General features: G+C 40.3%; 1 protein-coding gene across 1 annotated transcript in view; it reads left to right on the top strand.

Moving 5' to 3' along the window:
- Nucleotides 1-18,189, top strand: part of LOC310839570 (uncharacterized protein) — a 41,797-nt gene that overhangs the window by 15,628 nt on the left and 7,980 nt on the right. Inside the window, exons 7-13 of the mRNA XM_083728201.1 lie at nt 107-294; nt 573-714; nt 2,111-2,294; nt 6,559-6,757; nt 8,676-8,838; nt 10,513-10,662; nt 12,230-12,390. Of these exons, the coding sequence (XP_083584327.1) occupies nt 107-294; nt 573-714; nt 2,111-2,294; nt 6,559-6,757; nt 8,676-8,838; nt 10,513-10,662; nt 12,230-12,390 (1,187 nt within the window). The remainder of the gene's footprint in view (nt 1-106; nt 295-572; nt 715-2,110; nt 2,295-6,558; nt 6,758-8,675; nt 8,839-10,512; nt 10,663-12,229; nt 12,391-18,189) is intronic.

Below are 18,189 nucleotides of genomic sequence, written 5' to 3'. Positions count from 1 at the left end.
CTCCCTGCATTTTGGAAGAGAAATTGCTTGAGAAAATATTACTGTGTCAGCTGAAAAGCAGCTCCAGAGTTCTGGAAGTACATTTTCTGAATGCTTTCCATTGCAGCGAAAGTTCAACAGGAGATTGATGAGGTGGTAGGTAACAACCGCATCCCTGGCATGGACGATTGGGTGAGGATGCCCTTCACAAATGCCGTTATCCATGAGACTCAACGATTTGAAAAAGGGAGCCTTGAGGGCTTCCCACGTGCAACGACGTGTCGTACAGATTTCCGGGGCTACATCATCCCACAGGTGTGATTCACGCATGAAATTAGCAGTTTACTATGGGGAGGAAAAGGGAGGGATTTAGCATCACATGAAGGGCCTTGATCTGCCATAGTTCCAGGCAGTGTGGAGAAAAGTCGTAGTAAGTTTCCCCCACCTACTCCATTTCTGGTGATTTTTCAGAATGCTGTGCAATTATGTGAGACAGACTGCTTCAGCAATCATTGTCTTTCTGAAAAGAATGTCCTTTCTTATATGACTGTGAAACCAAAACAAATAATGCAATGTCTATCTTCTCCCTGAAGTCCACCACTGTGGTTCCAATGCTCACAACTGTGCACTATGACCCACTCCAGTGGGAGACTCCAGAAAAGTTTAACCCTGGACATTTCTTGGATGAGAAGGGTCAGTTCCAGAAAAGAAATGCCTTCATGCCTTTTTCTGCAGGTGACTTGATTCACATGTTGTGGGGTTGGGGCTGGTGGCCGGTGTGTGGGTAGGAGTGGGACGCTGGGAGAAAACTGATGGTTTTAGGACATGGGTAGGCAAACTAAGGCCTGGGGGCCCGATCTGGCCCAATCACCTTCTAAATCCGGCCCACAGATGGTCCGGGAATCAGCATTTTTTACATGAGTAGAATGTGTCCTTTTATTTAAAATGCATCTCTGGGTTATTTGTGAGGCATAGGAATTCGTTCATCCCCCCCCCCCCCAGATATAGTCCTGCTCCCCACAAGGTCTGAGGGACAGTGAAAAAGTTTGCTGTTCCAGGAGATAAATAAATGCTGGAATTGGAGTGATGGAATGAAGGGCAAGGATATTTCTCCTGTTAACCTAATATTTGCTTTGGACCTAATATGCATATGTGGAGCCATTGAGCAAGGGTTTCTACACACAAACTCACACAGATTTGCATAAAACTGATTTGGTTTTGCTTTTCAAATGAGAGCAATTTCACACACACAGACCCCAGAAATAGGTCACATATTGTCTAAGTTCTTGGCTTTATCGGTATGAAGAGGTCCCACACATTTGCTGTCTTACACTGAGTTCCTTGGATCATCTGTTGCCCTAATGACTCATTAAAAGGTAAAGGGACCCCTGACCATTAGGTCCAGTCATGGCTGACTCTGGGATTGTGGCTCTCATCTTGCTTTATTGGCCAAGGGAGCCTGCGTACAGCTTCTGGGTCATGTGGCCAGCATGACTAAGCTGCTTCTGGTGAACCGGAGCAGCGCACGGAAACGCCGTTTACCTTCCCGCCAGAGAGGTACCTATTTATCTACTTGCACTTTGTGCTTTCGAACTGCTAGGTTGGCAGGAGCAGGGACCGAGCAACGGGAGCTCACCCCATCACGGGGATTTGAAATGCCGACCTTTTGATCGGCAAGTCCTAGGCTCTGTGGTTTAACCCACAGCGCCACCCGCATCCCAATGACTCATTACCTCCAGGCTACTACCTGAAAAAGAATGTTGGTGTGGCTTAATTGGCTTTTAAAACATGCCTATTCCAGATTAGCATCAAGCAGGTCTTCCAAATCCTGGTGTACTTTGATGCTACATAACATGTCTACAATGAAATGCCACCCACGAGTCAGAGAAGCAAGACAAACTGGAGACCAACAGCTCAAAAACCTACTTGCTGAACCACCTTGACCTTTCATGTACATAACAGTGTGCAAGCAGAGAGCTGTAGACACCAACTGAGAATTGGCCCTATTGCTGCCCTTGTTATGCTTGCTTTGGTTTTTTGGATTTTTAAAAAACTCTTAAACTCTAGCATTTGCTGTGCACTATCTTGGTCTTTGGTTATTGATTGGCTCTGCCTTCTTTCTCTCTGCCAGGAAAACGGGCATGCCCAGGGGAAGCCCTGGCTCGGATGGAACTGTTCCTGTTCTTCGCTGTTCTGCTCCAGAACTTCACCTTCCAGCTGGTGGGAGATTTCAAAGAAATGGACGTCACATCTTTTCATATGCAGTACAAAATGAAGAGCGCATGCTTACAAATGAAAGCCATTAGACGTTCTAAGTGATCCAGTGAGGTAAACTAAGCAGCAGGGATCAAGTCAGTGCCTCCAAAACTATTTGTAGTAAGTAGAATGGAAGCACTGAGAGATTTGAATCCAACAGTACTGAGGAAAACCAAATATTCCAAGCTTAGGTGGAACAGGCCAGAGGAGCCGCCCCCCAGTAAAATATTTGCGGAGGCTGCCCTCCAAGTTGATAGATATTACCATTCAAATGGGGTGCATATGCCGCATCTTGTGATCAATTATGCAGGGCAGGACTTACCCCCCCCCCGATATTTTATTAAAGTTAGCACCCCTGGACAAGGCAGAAATTGAACAGGCTAATCCAGATATTCTCAGACATCAGCTCCCATCATCCCAGCTAGTAGTTGCTAGCAGGTTGCATGGGTGATAATGTGTTGCTATCCTCACTTTTCAGTGCCACACTTTGCAGATTATTCAATGCCAATTATTCACAGTAAACAGAACAGAAGTAAAACAAGGCTGCAAAAATGAATGGAATGTCAAGTGATAATACCTTTAGAAGTGTGTGTGAAGCAGATACTGCAAAACAGTAAATTACCTGAATTATGAATTAAGGCTGTGTCAGTAATTTTGAAATATAATAAGGATCTTAACTAAATGAAATACTATGTCAATATATTTTGTTTTTGTTTTACAGAAGATATCTTTAGGAAAATAATAAATCTAGTTATGCCTGAAAAACTAAAAAATAAAGCAGTTGTTGTTGTTATTATTATTATTACTACATTTCTACATGCATCAAAAACATGCAATAATATCAGTTCTTTGGTGGTATTAAGAAGTTTTAAAGAATGAAATTAAATTCTAATACAATCCGTAAATTTGTGAAGAAATCCATTTTTCAGTGTATCAAAAATAAATTGCCTGTGTGTGTATCAGAAATATATATATGTTTCAGATGCTTTTTTTTTTTAGCTGTGTTGGTTTTTTTATTATTTAAAGCAGCCTTGGGGGGGGGGGAGTCCAACTGATTTTGGTGTTCTAGTGTTAATATTGCAGCCTAAATTACTATTACAGGCAAGAATTATTGTTAGTACCTTGGCATCTACATTAATTACAGGATTAGTTTATAATATGCCCAGCTGGTTTGGTCTTTACCAGTTTTGGAAATAACAGAGATATGAGCATCCTACCATATAGATGGCAAAGAAGAGTGGGAATATAAATTCAATCAATCAATACAAATGTATTGTGTGAGGGGAGTGCATAAAGTTTCCACTCTGTTCTACATGCCACACAAAGTTTTTAAAACACCCATAAGGATGCCCTCCAGATAAATATTTTCCTAAACTAAAAAGCAAAGCTTGAAGTGTTAAAGGATGGGCTCCTGTCAGTAGGAGAATTTGCGTGTTTTACTTTTCCTTCCGTTTTCACTGTGTCAGATGTGTAGTGGTTTCAGAAATCTGGAAATAGAGCTCCTAATGTTTTTTGTTACAACAACAGTTCAACAATAGATTGATGAGGTGGGAGGTGCCAGCCATGTCCCTGGCATGGAAGATAGGGTGAGGATGCCCTATACCAATGCTGTTGTCCATGAGGATCAACGATAGGAAGAAGAGAGCCTTGAGAGCTTACCACAAGACACAATGTGCCGTACAGAATTCCAGGGTTACATTATTCCCCAGGTGTGTTTCACACATGGATCGATCAGATTACTACAGAGAGGGAAACGGGAAGATTTATCATCACCTGAATGGCCTTGATCTCCCAAAGTCCCAGACAGTGTGGATACAATATATGGTGATTCTCCACTTCAACCCCATTCATGGTGATTTTTCAGAATGCTGTGCAATGACATGTTTTTATGCAAGAGAACCAGTTTTAGAAATTCCTTTCTGCTTTTGTCTCTGGGTCATGTTGTCATGCCACACAACTGTTGCAATTCATATTTTTTCAAGTAAAATGCCTTACCTTCTGTCTTTACTTCCTGCCTCTAAAATTTACTTTTAATGCTATTGCCCACCCTCAAAAGAAACATGTTTATTCTCTTGACTGATTATTCTTACACAACTGGGTTGCCACAGGGACTTGTGCTTAGCTACCAAGAATGTGAGAGATAATTATATAGAAGATGCCCAGATCAGCATGTTTACTTGCTTGGGGTCAGGGGTGGGGTAGCAGCAGAAGAATGTGGAGAGAAGGAAGTTGCCTTTTGGGCTTCTTGCTCAAAATATGCTTCTTGTCTCCCCCATCTCCATTCGTCGAAACAATGCAGGAAAAGATTTGCATGGAAGAACTGACAGAGCACATTTCTACCTGTTACTTATTGCTATAGAAGCCAATAAAAAGTTTTCTGCAGCTGAATCTGAATACCTTTGAGGGGAAGACCCCTTGAAGGAGAGGAAAGTTGAACTTTCTCCTGCTTCCTCTGGCTTGGATTAAATTTCAATTTCATTTAAATTTTACAGCAAGAGAAAAGTTCTTCCCCTACCCATCTGTTGTTCATGGATGGGTAGGTCCAACCTTTGATTGCAAATGGGCTGCAAGAGTACTTATGGGTCATTCATTGCCATGCTTCACAGCAGGAGCGAGTGAGCCCAAAATTTGACAACCCCCCACCAAACTTCATGCTGCCTAAGCGTGGTGCTAGGCTTTGGGAAGGAGAAGGCGTGAGGCTCTGGCAGCATTCTAGAGCCCCCTCACTTCCTTCTCAAAGCTGGAAAAGCGCTAACTAGGCTTTGTGATGGAGACAGGAGGACTCTGGGACCCTGTCAGAGCCGGCCTTCATGCCTCCTTCCTAAAGCCCAGCGCCTTGCTTACCTGGCATTGAGAAGGAATTTGAACACTGGGGGTGGAGACATCAAATGTTGCCAAAGGCCACCAAAAAGGACCTTGAGGGCTACATGTGACCCTTGGGCTGTGTGTTGGACCATAGTGTTTTGCTAAGTTTAGTTACATGTTTTGTTGAGATAACATAAATATTTTAAGGCACAAGAAGATTACTCAGGAGTTTTTCCACAAAGAAAGCTTAGCCCTAATTTTTAATTGATACAAAAATGTTCTAGAGGCAGGCATGACAATAAGTATTTCTCAAATATATTAACTTACTACAAAAATATTCTGTTTCCTTCATCCATATCCTATGTCCAAGCTGGAAAATGCATCAGGTAAGAAACTTGTGACTGAACGTGACTGAAAATGAAGGACAAACGCACCAAATATTGACAATGTTTCAATAGCAGATATCGACTGCACATTGGTTATTTGTACCATGCAGTCTAAATTAATGCTTCTTTTCACAAGGGTGATTGCTTCACTATCTGTGTTGTAACACACTTCCTGTTCATCCAGACTGGCAAGCTCAATGTGACTTTCAGGTCGGCTTGTTCATTGGCCATGAAAGCTCTCCCAATTTACTCAGTCTTCGTATGATTTGCTGCACTACATTTGACAAAGGTAGATAAGGCAGTGGAGAGTTATATATTTCCTTTCAGGGTGGGTGGGTGGCTCACTTGATTTCAGTCAAAACTTGGTGGCATTTCCAGAATTTATTTGCTGCGAAGTAGAGCAATTCCTTGTAGATGCTGGTTGAAATTGGGAGATGCCAGCTCAGATCTGACTAGGAATCTACTCACAGAGGAGTCTGGCCTATCATCCTTACTGGTATTAGGATGCCCATGGATGGATAAAAGGGTGAGGTTGTTGGTGCTGGGTGGGTGGTTGTGTTTTAATGTGGATATTATGGTTTAAAAGTATATAATACAGTCAGACCTTGGTTATTGAATAGCTTAGTTCTCGAACATTTTGGCTCCTGAATGCCGTAAACCTGGAAGAGAGCGTTCTAGTTTGTGAACTATTTTTGGAAGCTGAACGTCTGACAGGGCTTCTGCAGCTTCTGTGGCTTCCGATTGGCTGCAGGAGCTGCCTGCAGCCAATTAGAAGCCACATTTTGGTTTTCAAACATTTTGGAAGTTGAACGGACTTCAGGAACGGATTCCATTTGACTTCCAAGGTACGACTGTGTTTAATGGTTGTGTTAAAGGAAATAAGCTTTCATATCTATTACATGTAAGTCTGTACGCAACCTTGATGTTGAAGAGCATAGAAATTAACCTATTTTCAGTCCAGGTCTAGAGCTTATGTGGATGATTAACCCACCTTTCCTAATGGAACACATACTGGAAATAAAGGAACAAAGATTATTTGGAGAAGGTTGGAGTTGGGGTTTGGCTGGGGTTCTAATAAGCAGTTGTGTTTTCACCTTGTCTTTCTTAAGTAGTTTCCTGGATCTATTTGACCAAAAGAAGAGCCTCAGAGGAAGATGGAAGTGGCTGTAACAGGAGCTCTGCTCCTTCTCTGGGTTTTCTTCATCTTCATTTTCTATTCCTTAAAAATGTACAAGAAGAAAAGCCAGCTACCTCCAGGCCCCACTCCCTGGTTCTTCCTGGGGAACCTGCTGCAGAAAGATGTCCTGCCTCTGAGCAAAAACTATTCAAAGGTAAATCCATTTCTTGTTGCGGTTTCCCTCTGTTCCCTCTGTTCCTTTGTCCCTGTGGCACAGCATAAACAATCATTGTCTGGAATGAAGCAATGTGTAGAGGAAGGACAGAAGGTTAATTGTGCCCTCTTTTGCTTATATACTTTTCTATTCTTCCTTATAATAAAGGCACAGATTTCTGCTTCCCTTCTCTTTCCTTCTTTTTATTTGCATTTTTTATTACTTGATTTTACTAGGTTTTTGTTTTTTTTACTGTTGGCATGTGTCTATTTTGCTTCCTTTTTGGAGCTTCCCTGAATCAACTTAATATCCCTCCAGACCATTGGTTTATTCAGCATTCATCATTCATTCTGATTTGCTTGCACAAAACTTAAAAAGAAGTGATATCTTTATTGAACAATTGTTCTGATTTGCTTTCAGGGTGGTTCTATAATAATGAGCATTCATTCATTCTTCATTCATCCTGGTTAGCTTGCAGTTTGCTTATAGCCATTTATTCATCCTATGCTTTTCAATGTATTTCCCCATCGCTTTCAAAACAGCAAAAAGTCCTCTTTTTTAAAGTGGATTTATTGCACTAGGATTATGTTAACTGCACAGACCCAAAATTATGGCATGTGCTTGAATCCTTCTTGCAAAATAATGACAGTCTGGAGGCACCCTAACTGAAGGACTCACAATAAATAGCAATATTCATTTAGAAAAAGCACAGCAGCAGCAATATACATTAGATTTTTACTTTTTTATTTATTTATTAAATTTCTGTACTGCTCATCATCTGAGGATCACAGGGTGGTTTCCAAGATGGAATTCTGAAACCATTAAGTTGCAAGCTAGCTGCATTCGGGTACATGTGTAAACACATCCAGTCAAAGGTAGTGTAGGCACATTGCCAAGCCCTGTCCCTTCCACTGCATGATACCTATAACATGTGAAAAGCTCTCCACTACTCATGGAGACTCTGTGCATACTTTAAAACCCTGATTGTGGTTGGTAGGTCACATGGGAGTAAATTCCAATATACTTCCATAACAGTATTGCACTGTAACCTAAATAATTTTTAGAAGATCACTTAGGGCAGTTGTCCCCCAAATGTGATAAATAACAAGCTGAAGCAGAACCAGGCAGCATATCAAGAAGCATGGCTCTGTATTCATTGATTGGCCTGGACATAATTATATGGTTATGCTTTAGAGATATGAAACAGTGGTTGATCATACTGAAATGTATGATGTGATACCTATTGCAGTGTCATACCTGTTAAAGTGAATCAAACATCTGATGAAGTTGGTGGGGCTGAATATAAGATTTCACAAGACTCTCTTTCTTTTATGGAGGCAGTTCAAAATGTGGTTCCTCCTCATTCAGGAAGAACAGCGTTCCAGCAGCCCATTCTCCCAGGAGCCATTCAGATGTCCTTTTTATTCCACATTCATGATTATTTGTACTGTACTCATTGTGACATTGGAGTAGTTATACACAATCCCATTTTGAATACTGTTTGCACTTGCAAAAGTCCTGAGGTGTACACACTGTTTTGTTCCAGTCAGTGCACGTCCCATAGATTCCTGTTCAAATACTGTAGCTAGTAATAGCCCAAATGTTCAGGTGTATGTGTCTTTTGTTGCACTCCAGTATATACAATGCATAGATGTAAATTTTATGAAATAAATAAATGTATCCTTCCAGATGGCAATAATTTAATAATACTGAGATGTATTGCAGAACAACTAAGAAAGCTGAATTCTGCCACTAATGCACTGTTACTGCATCAATGACATGTTGCAGCATATGCCTGCAAAACCCCGCACAAAACAAGCTGCAGGTGCCCTAAGAGATATTGCAACCGTTCCTTAAGATAATCACTCCAGTGGAAGTTTCACTGCCTAATTAAATAACACTGTCTTTGTGTCTTCAGCTGGTTGAGAAATATGGCCCTATGTTCACTGTCTGGATGGGACCCAAACCTATGGTCGTGCTTTGTGGATTTGATGCGGTAAAAGATGCTCTGATGGATCATGCTGAAGAGTTTGGTGGGCGTATGAGCAGCCCCATTAGTAATCGAATGACCAAAGGCCATGGTAGGCTATTTCCTTTTATTTTTTATGTATAGCTCAGCTCTACTTTGATTTGTAATGCTGTCCCCAATTTAGGGCCAAACTAGTTGTGTGAGTACCATTAACATTTTGTTCATAAATAGCCAGCACAAAGAAGTCTGAATAATCTTGGGGCCATAGACAATGGGAAGGAGAAGCTTGACTCTCTCTACTTGCCATCAAAAAGTGTCTTTCTAAAGCTGTATATGCATTTCAGGGCAATTTGTTCCCCATGTGCACCAATGAGAGCTTTTAAGAGGCAATTAGAAGCCTCAGAGAGGTGATTTTTGTTACCATGGTGGCATGTAAAGGTAAAGGTAAAGGTACCCCTGCCTGTACGGGCCAGTCTTGACAGACTCTGGGGTTGGTGCGCCCATCTCACTCAAGAGGCCGGGGCCCAGCGCTGTCCGGAGACACTTCCGGGTCACGTGGCCAGCGTGACAAAGCTGCATCTGGCGAGCCAGCGCCGCACACGGAAACGCCGTTTACCTACCCGCAAGTAAGCGGTCCCTATTTATCTACTTGTATCCAGGGGTGCTTTCGAACTGCTAGGTTGGCAGGCGCTGGGACCGAGCAGCGGGAGTGCACTCCGCCACGGGGATTCGAACCGTCGACGTTTCGATCGGCAAGCCCTAGGCGCTGAGGCTTTAACCCACAGCACCACCCGCGTCCCATGGTGTCATGTAGAGAGAGTCTAACCTCCATGGTCCCAGTTTTGCTCAGACTTCTCTGTAGCTGCTATTTGTATAACTATGATAATAAGCATCATGTCTAGGAAAGAAAGAAAGACAAACACTATCAAGCAAGGCATTATTGTTTGCTGTGGCCGCTTCTCCAAAGAACCATTTTTGAAAATCAATTCCCCCCAAAGAAGCTTCTTTCCTGCCCCCCAAGGGAAACTGTCTCACCCATAAACACTCATAAATATAAACTTGCCACTCAAAACATCATCCATTTATTGAGTCTGCAAACTGAAAATAGCAACTGTATATGTTGCTACGTCTCTCCTGGGCCAAAGCATGCCATTCTGAACATGGGTGACATGATTTCACTTTCCCACCTCAACAGCAGCCAACACTGTGGCCTGGAGTCAGGCAAGGCAGTGTGTCCTGTCTCCTGCCATACATTAGTATGCCGAACTGGACGTACTTACTCTACCGAAGAGCAAAAATCCCTTACACAACACGGGACTTGGCTGTTGTGGCCTACCTTATCAGGATAATTGAGAGAATGACCGCTCCCCACATTAAATGGGGGCGCCCTTTGCGTGGTTGTGTGCATCCCCCTCTACCCTATGTGGCACCATTACCACAGGTTTGGCTTCATCTTCCCCAGGTGAGATACATGGAGGTCTCTGCCTAATTCAGCCAGATGCCCAATCCCACCTGGGGAGGCGTTGCCAAGGTGATCAGACTGGGTAGGGAGAGGGACCACCTGCCCACACAATAGGGGGAGGATCTTACCTGGGACTGGGCTGTTGTGGCCTACCTTATCAGGATAATTGAGAGAATGGGAACAACTGGTTGCTGAACTGTAACTACAAATGGGGGTATAATTTTAAGGTGGAAAGCACCAGAACCACCTTTTCATGTAGAAACATCCTGCTGGTTCCTGTTGGGTCAAGAACTGACGGAATGACCTTCCTCTCTTTTTTTCCAGGGATAGACAACTCTAGTGACATGCAATGGAGAGAGCTGCGCAGATTCACAGTTATGACACTGAGAGACTTTGGAATGGGAAAGAGATCAATGTCTGAAAGGGTGCAGGAGGAAGCTGTTTGCCTGGTGGAGGCACTGGCAGCCACAAAAGGTCACCTAGCTCATTAAAAAATAAAACCTAGAAAGCACTATCCCAAGGCAAGGAGAGGGCATTTATTTGATTGCACCGGTATATTGGAATGGGCACTTATAGTATGTAAGCTTTTGACATAGTTAGAATATGTGGCTGTCGGGCTCAGTGGCTGCAGAGAGGCAAGCTTTTCCCATTTGTCCTTTCAACTCTCTGCACGCTCATGTGAACCCCAACTCATGTGTTGAACTTCCAGCTTAATATTTTCCACTAATTCAGTAATGCCTATGACAATCTACCTACACTTCTTAGGTGTGCACACTGAAGATTATACTGTGTGTAAATTGTTTCAGTGAAAATTGTTGGGTTTATATTTATTTATTTATTTATTTAATTATATACGTTACATATTCAAATGATATAGGTAAGACACATAACTTTGAATATTCAAATACTATAAATAAAACTCGTCATGTATTCTTCGCCTTTAACAGTTGTATATCCACATTTAATCAACTATTGTTACACATTTCCCTTTCCCCATAAACTTGTGACTCCCCTCCCCCCATGCATGGCTTCTTTGATTCTATTTACAAATACAGTGGTACCTCGGGTTAAGTACTTAATTTGTTCTGGAGGTCCGTACTTAACCTGAAACTATTCTTAATCTGAAGCACCACTTTAGCTAATGGGGCTTCCTGCTGCCGCTGCACCACCAGAGCAGAATTTCTCTTCTCATCCTGAAGCAAAGTTCTTAACCTGAAGCACTATTTCTGGGTTAGCGAAGTCTGTAACCTGAAGCGTCTGTAACCTGAAGCATATGTAACCTGAGGTACCACTGTAATACTAATGTGTTTATACTTACTAACTTATTCAAAATTCCATCTTCAACATCATAATTCTTGTCTTTGTGAGCTCAGTCTATGCTCATCAATAGATTCTGGTTGGAGCATCTTTGTACTATGTAATCATCAACACATTTCCATTCCTTGCGTTTATTTTTATTTTTATTTAGTGTCAACATGGCCTTGTGAGCCAACTGAAACTCTGCTGCAGGCAATACTAGCAGAATTGGCATCAAATGAGTTAATTAAGTGGAATGTTATCACAGAGAAATGAGGGTGCGGGATTCATTATTTGGACTATGGATGGGGTAGGTGTCGGGGGGGTGGAGGGGAGAGAAGATACCCAGTGCCTCTTTTCTCTGCCTCTCACCTCCCAAAAAATATGTTTAATTAGAGTTTAAAAATAAAAATTAGCACAGCCCCCTGAATTGACTTAGGGCTGGATACAATTTGAGTGTTGCCCAGGTTGCCCTGAATATTGTGTCGGAGCCAATTTGTGGACCCAGATTCAGGCCTCACATCAGGTCGGTGTCAGGGGTAGAGCTGTGCACAGCCGTCTTGATTACAGCATTTTACTACTACTTTTAATTTCTTTAACATTTGGTTCTTGGGACTGATGGAAATGCAATCTACCAGGCTCAAGCTGTTTAAACACTTTTTAGAGTTAATTTTGTATTGGGGTCTGAAGATGGTGGGGTCCACTTTCATCAGGCCTTGCTGACTGTCTTTGGTTCCTCCTACAGGAGAGGGCTTTGATCCAACAACTAGAATCACATCCGCTGTTTCCAATGTGATCTCATCAGTCATCTTTGGGACTCGCTTTGACTACACAGACAAGACCTTCCTAAAGCACCAACGCATTATAGAGAACCAAGTTTGCTTCTTTCAATCTTTCTTGGGACTGGTAGGTTGTTCCTTTTGAGTTGCAAACATTTTCCTTTCTACCATGAAAAGGAAAAACAAAACCTAGCTTGTTGGAGTATGAATGATGGCACAAAGAGTTCACAAATGTGTGCCTGCCTAACTATCAGATGAAAAGAATGTTCTGAAAATGTCTTCGACAGGATTGAGATGGAAATTGACACAATCACAAAGTTCCAGTGATTTCTTTTTTTAAAAAAATAATTTTTATTAACTGACCAATCAAATCAAATCAAATCACATCACATAAATTCCGAATTACAAAGCTGAATTTTGAATTTTATTGAGGGAACCCATATTTCAAGATCCGAAGGGGGATTCTGATCATCTTCTTGCCACTGCGTTAATGTCCAAATCAGTCCAAACAAAGTTCATAATTCTATCCAGTCTTATCTTGCTGTTTCCACATCACATATTGTTCATATAATTTCTCTTTTTTCTTTCTGATCTCTTCTGATAGTCTCCTTAAGCCAATAAACACCAATAATAATCCTGTGTGAATTTTTCCGTTCTTCCAATCCTCAAATCGAGATGGTTTCCATATATCATCGCCTTCATAGATAACAGCGCTCTTTCCATCATTAATTACAGAACTGTCATTCTTAAGTCCCACTGAGGAGTTTCACCCACAATATAAAAATAGCTCTATTTCTCTATTTCTCCTCTCAGAATTTTTTTTAAAATAATATTTATTTAAGTTTTTAAAAAATTACAGAAAGAAAAAGTAAAAATACCACATTAAACAAAAACAAAACAACACATCACATCACATCACAATATATTAAAAAACAAACAGAGAAATGAGACCCATTAAACAAAAACAAAAACGCAGAAAAAAAATACATCAGATCTCCTCATTACTAATCTTTCATTAGCTTATTTCCTTGACCTCCTCACACCTCCCTTTTTTGTATTCTAGGTTAATTATCCATTTCAGGAAATCCTTTCCCTCTTTTAAAATTTTTGTCCTGTAAATTGTCTTAATATAATGTAACTTTACTTTTCCTCCTTTCACCAATTAACAGTCAGTTATTCCCAAATCCTTTAAATCATTCCTGCTAAAATCATATAGTATTATTCCAACATCCTTCTAACAGATATTAATTTTACAGTGTTTCTGTAAATAGTCTTTAAATTTCCTCCAATCTTCCTCCACCGACTCTTCTCCCTGGTCTCAGATTCTGCCAGTCATTTCCACCAATTCCATATAGTCCATCACCTTCATCTGCCATTCTTCCCGGGTGGGTAAATCTTGTGTCTTCCAATACTTTGCAATAAGTATTCTTGCTGCTGTTGTAGCATACATAAAGAAAGTTCTGTCCTTTTTTGGCACCAATTGGCCGACCATGCCCAGGAGAAAGGCCTCTGGTTTCTTCAGAAAGGTATATTTAAATACCTTTTTCATTTCATTATAGATCATCTCCCAGAAGGTCTTAATCCTTCGGCACGTCCACCAAAGGTGAAAGAATGTACCTTCGGTCTCTTTACATTTCCAACATTTATTATCGGGCAGATGATAGATTTTTGCAAGCTTGACTGGTGTCATGTACCACCTGTATATCAATTTCATTATATTCTCTCTTAAGGCATTACACGCCATGAATTTCATACCTGTGGTCCATAACTGTTCCCAGTCAGCCATCATGATATTATGTCCAACGTCTTGTGCCCATTTAATCATAACAGATTTCACGGTTTCATCCTGAGTATTCCATTTCAACAGCAAGTTGTACATTCTTGACAAATTCTTAATTTTAGAATCTAACAGTTCTATTTCCAATTTTGTTTTTTCCACCTGGAAGCCAATTTTTTTCTCCAAATTATATGCCTCCATTATCTGGTAATAGTGAAGCCAATCTCACACTCTATTTTTTAATTTTTCAAAACTCTGCAATTTTAGTCTGTCTCCGTCTTCTTCCAAAATTTCCCAATATTTCGGCCAATTGGCCTCCATATTGAGCTTTTTCTGAGCCTTCGCTTCCGCTGGTGACAGCCACCTTGGGGTTTTATTTTCAAGCAAGTCCTTGAATCTTATCCAAACATTAAACAGTGCTTTTCTGACAATATGGTTTTTAAACGCTTTATGTGCTTTGACATTGTCATACCACAAATATGCATGCCACCCAAAAACATTGTTAAAACCTTCTAAGTCCAACACATCAGTGTTCTCAAGAAGCATCCATTCTCCGGGCCAGCAAAATGTGGCTGATTCATAATAAAGTTTTAAGTCCGGCAGGGCAAATCCACCTCTTTCTTTAGTATCAGTTAATATCTTAAATTTTATTCGAGGCTTCTTGCCCTGCCAGACAAATCTAGAAATATCTCTCTGCCACTTCTTGAAACACTCCATTTTATCCAAAATTTGCAATGTTTGAAACAAAAACAACATTCATCTTTATCGCAGCAATTTGGCCAAGCAATGATAGCTTCAGGTTTGACCATATTTCTAGATCCTTTTTCACTTCCATCCAACATTTTTCATAATTATCCTTAAATAGGTTCACATTCTTAGCAGTCATATTAACCCCTAGGTATTTCACTTTCTTAACCAGTGTTAATCCTGTCTCCTTCTGAAACCTCTCTCTCTCAGTCACCGTTAGATTTTTTTCTAAAACCTTAGTTTTCAACTTATTCAACTTAAAACCCGCTACCTGGCCAAATTCTTGAATTAGTTCCAGTACTCTTTTAGTACTGGATTCTGGCTCCTGTAATGTCAATACCAAATCATCAGCAAATGCCTTCAGTTTGTACTGTTTGGCTCCAACTTGTACAGCTTTAACTGTTTGGTCCCTTCTAATCATATTTAAAAGCACCTCCAGGTGCTTTAATATAAAAAGCAATGGAGAGATTGGGCAACCTTGCCGTGTTCCTTTCTCTGTCTTAAATTCTTCCATCACTACGTTGTTCACAATTAATTTAGCCTTTTGTTCTGAATAAATTGCACCTATACCATTTTCGAACCCTTGACCGACCCCCATCCCCTGTATGTTTTTCTTCATAAAACTCCAAGAAATATTGTCAAAGGCTTTCTCTGTGTCTACAAATATCAAAACTGCTTTAGTGTTGATATTCACTTGTAACTTTTCTAAAATGTTAATTATGTTCCTCGTGTTGTCAGATAAATGTCTGCCCAGAAGAAAGCCCGCTTGATCTTTATGAATTTCTTCTACTAGTACCTTTTTTAATCTTTTGGCCAAAATATCTGCAAAAATTTTATAATCCACATTAAGCAAAGATATGGGGCAGTAGTTCTTAAGCTGTGTCTTCTCAGACTCTGTTTTCGGTATAAGTGTAATATAAGCTTCCTTTCACGACTCTGGTGCCCTTTTCCCTTCCAATATTTCATTACACACTTCCTTTAATGGCTGTATTATCAATTCTTTCAATGATCTATAGTATCTTGAAGTCAAACCGTCGGGTCCTGGAGATTTATCCAATTGCATATTCTGAATGGTCCCTTCTATTCTCTTGCTCCGTTATTTTGTAATTCAACATTAGTTTATTTTCTTGAGAGATTTTTTGTAATCCATTTTTTTTAAAAAAACAATCAATGTCCATTTGTTTCTGGGTTTCCTGTGTATATAGTTTAAAATACCTCTGGATTCTGTATATTTTTTCCTTCTACTTCCAAATTTGTGATAGTGTTGAGTTTCTGTCTTTTTTTCATTTGCCAAGCCAGCAGTTTTCCACATTTATTTGCTGATTCGAATGTCTTTTGTCTCATCTGTTTAATTTTCCATTCTATTTCCTGGTTCATCATTTTCATATATTGTACTTGATGCAACTTTATCTCTTTCAGAATCTCCTGCGACTTTGGTTTCGCTCTCAATTTCTTCTCTCCTTCCTTTATTTTCTCCAAAATCTTATCTTTTTTCTCATTTGGGACTCTCTTTTGAATCGTATTCTGTTGTATCAAAAATCCTTTCATAACCGTTTTGCTTGCATCCCAAATTACTCTTTTTTCTACAGTAGTATTCATATTTATCTCAAAAGAGTCTCTCAGATTTTTGGGGGGCCTTCTTAGTCACTTCTTCATTCCTAAACAATGTGTCATTCATCCTCCATCTGAAGGAACCAATTGGTGTTAGTTTCAATTCCACCTTTACAGCATTGTGGTCGGAGCAGGTTTTAGGGCATATTTCTGCCTTTCTAGTCTTTGGAGCCAGCCCTCTAGTTACCCAAATTTGATCAATTCTTGTCCATGTCATTTTTGCCTCAGAGAAGAAGGTTCCCTCTCTTCCCAGAGGGTTTTTAATTCTCCAAATGTCAACTAAATCCATATTGTCAGTCATATCAAAGAAAGTCTTTGGTAATCTATCATCCTTAGTGACTACCTGTCTCTGTGCCTTGTCCATGTTTGTAGACACCACTCCATTCATATCTCCCATCAAAATCATATTTTAGTCCATATAGTCCAACAGTCTCATGTAACTTCTTAAAGAATTCCAATTTTCCCTCATTTGGTGCATAAATGCCTAATATCAAAAATTTCTCTCCTTGTGATTGGATTTCAATTGCTTCAAATCATCCTTGGTCATCTTTAAAAAGAAATTTCGGTGATAGGCTCTCCTTTGCATAAAGTACTACTCCTCTTTTTTAAACTGATGTCTGATGAAATGAATTCATGTCCCAATCTTTTATTTATCAATATTTTCCTATGTAGCCTTATCACATGTGTTTCTTGTAAACAAATTAAGCCCAATTGTTCTTTTTTTAATACATGAAAAACCCTTCGTCTTTTTTCAGGGGAGTTCATCCCATTAATGTTCCAACTTAATATTTGCAGTGCCATGGTCTAGTTACTTTAAGTCTCCTCCAACTGCGCCCAGTGCTTGCTCTTGTTCTGTCGGTGGTGTTGATATCCCTTTCACTGGGCAGCCCAGTCCAAAAGGTAGCTTTGCTATGTCCAGTATAGGTGATCTTCTGTCCAGTACTCTTTGCTCTAGTCCTCTATCTGGTGATCGTCTGTCCGATACTCCTGGTTCTTTTCCAAGTCCCTTCTGTAAATCCTCTCCATGGTTGCTCAAAAATTTTTCTTTGTCCTCAACTGATCTTATTTTTATGTTTCTTCCTTTAAAACTAAAGGATAGGCCTTGGGGAAATTCCCACCTAAAGATGATTCTGTTCTTTCTCAGCAAAGCAACCAAATCTCCATAATTGGACCTAAGGTCTAAAAAGTATTTCGGAATATCTTTAAATATTTCCACTCTTGTCTGCAGTATTTCCAAAGTCTTCTGAAAGTGCCAACCCAAAATTTTATCTCTCTCTTCTTTAGAGCAGAGAGTAATCAAACAGTCTCTTACTCTATTCTTCTTCCCTCCTCTTCCAAGCCTAAAGGCACTCACAATTTTCACTCCTTCTTGTTCCAAGTCCAACTTCCAAAACTCTGCAAATTCCTGCGTAAGAAATTCTATCAAACTATCCCTCTCCAATTCAGGTACAGCTCTGATCCTCAAGTTTGTCTGTTTTTCCTTGAGCTCAATCATAGAGAGAATCAGCTTATGGTCCTCAACTTGTTTCTGTATGTCTGGGACTCTCTTTGTTTCTAATTCAGTTACCTTGACTTCCACAGCAGCCACTTTTTCCTTAGTTTCCTCTGCAATCTGACGAGTTGAAGCAGATTCCTGTATCAATTTCTGTATAGCTTCTATGTTGGTATTCGCCTTTTGTCCCAAACTATTTATACTTTCTGTATTTATATCAATTTTGATATTTGCAGCGTCCCCCTTCGCATTGATGCATCCACTTTTACATTTGTCGCTTCTACCTTCTTGCTAAGATT

This window comes from Podarcis gaigeae (assembly GCF_964106915.1).
Source record: "Podarcis gaigeae genome assembly, chromosome: 2".
NCBI lineage: Eukaryota > Metazoa > Chordata > Lepidosauria > Squamata > Lacertidae > Podarcis > Podarcis gaigeae.
The sequence above is the reverse complement of the archived record's forward strand: the minus strand, read 5'-3'. Positions and strand labels throughout refer to the sequence as shown.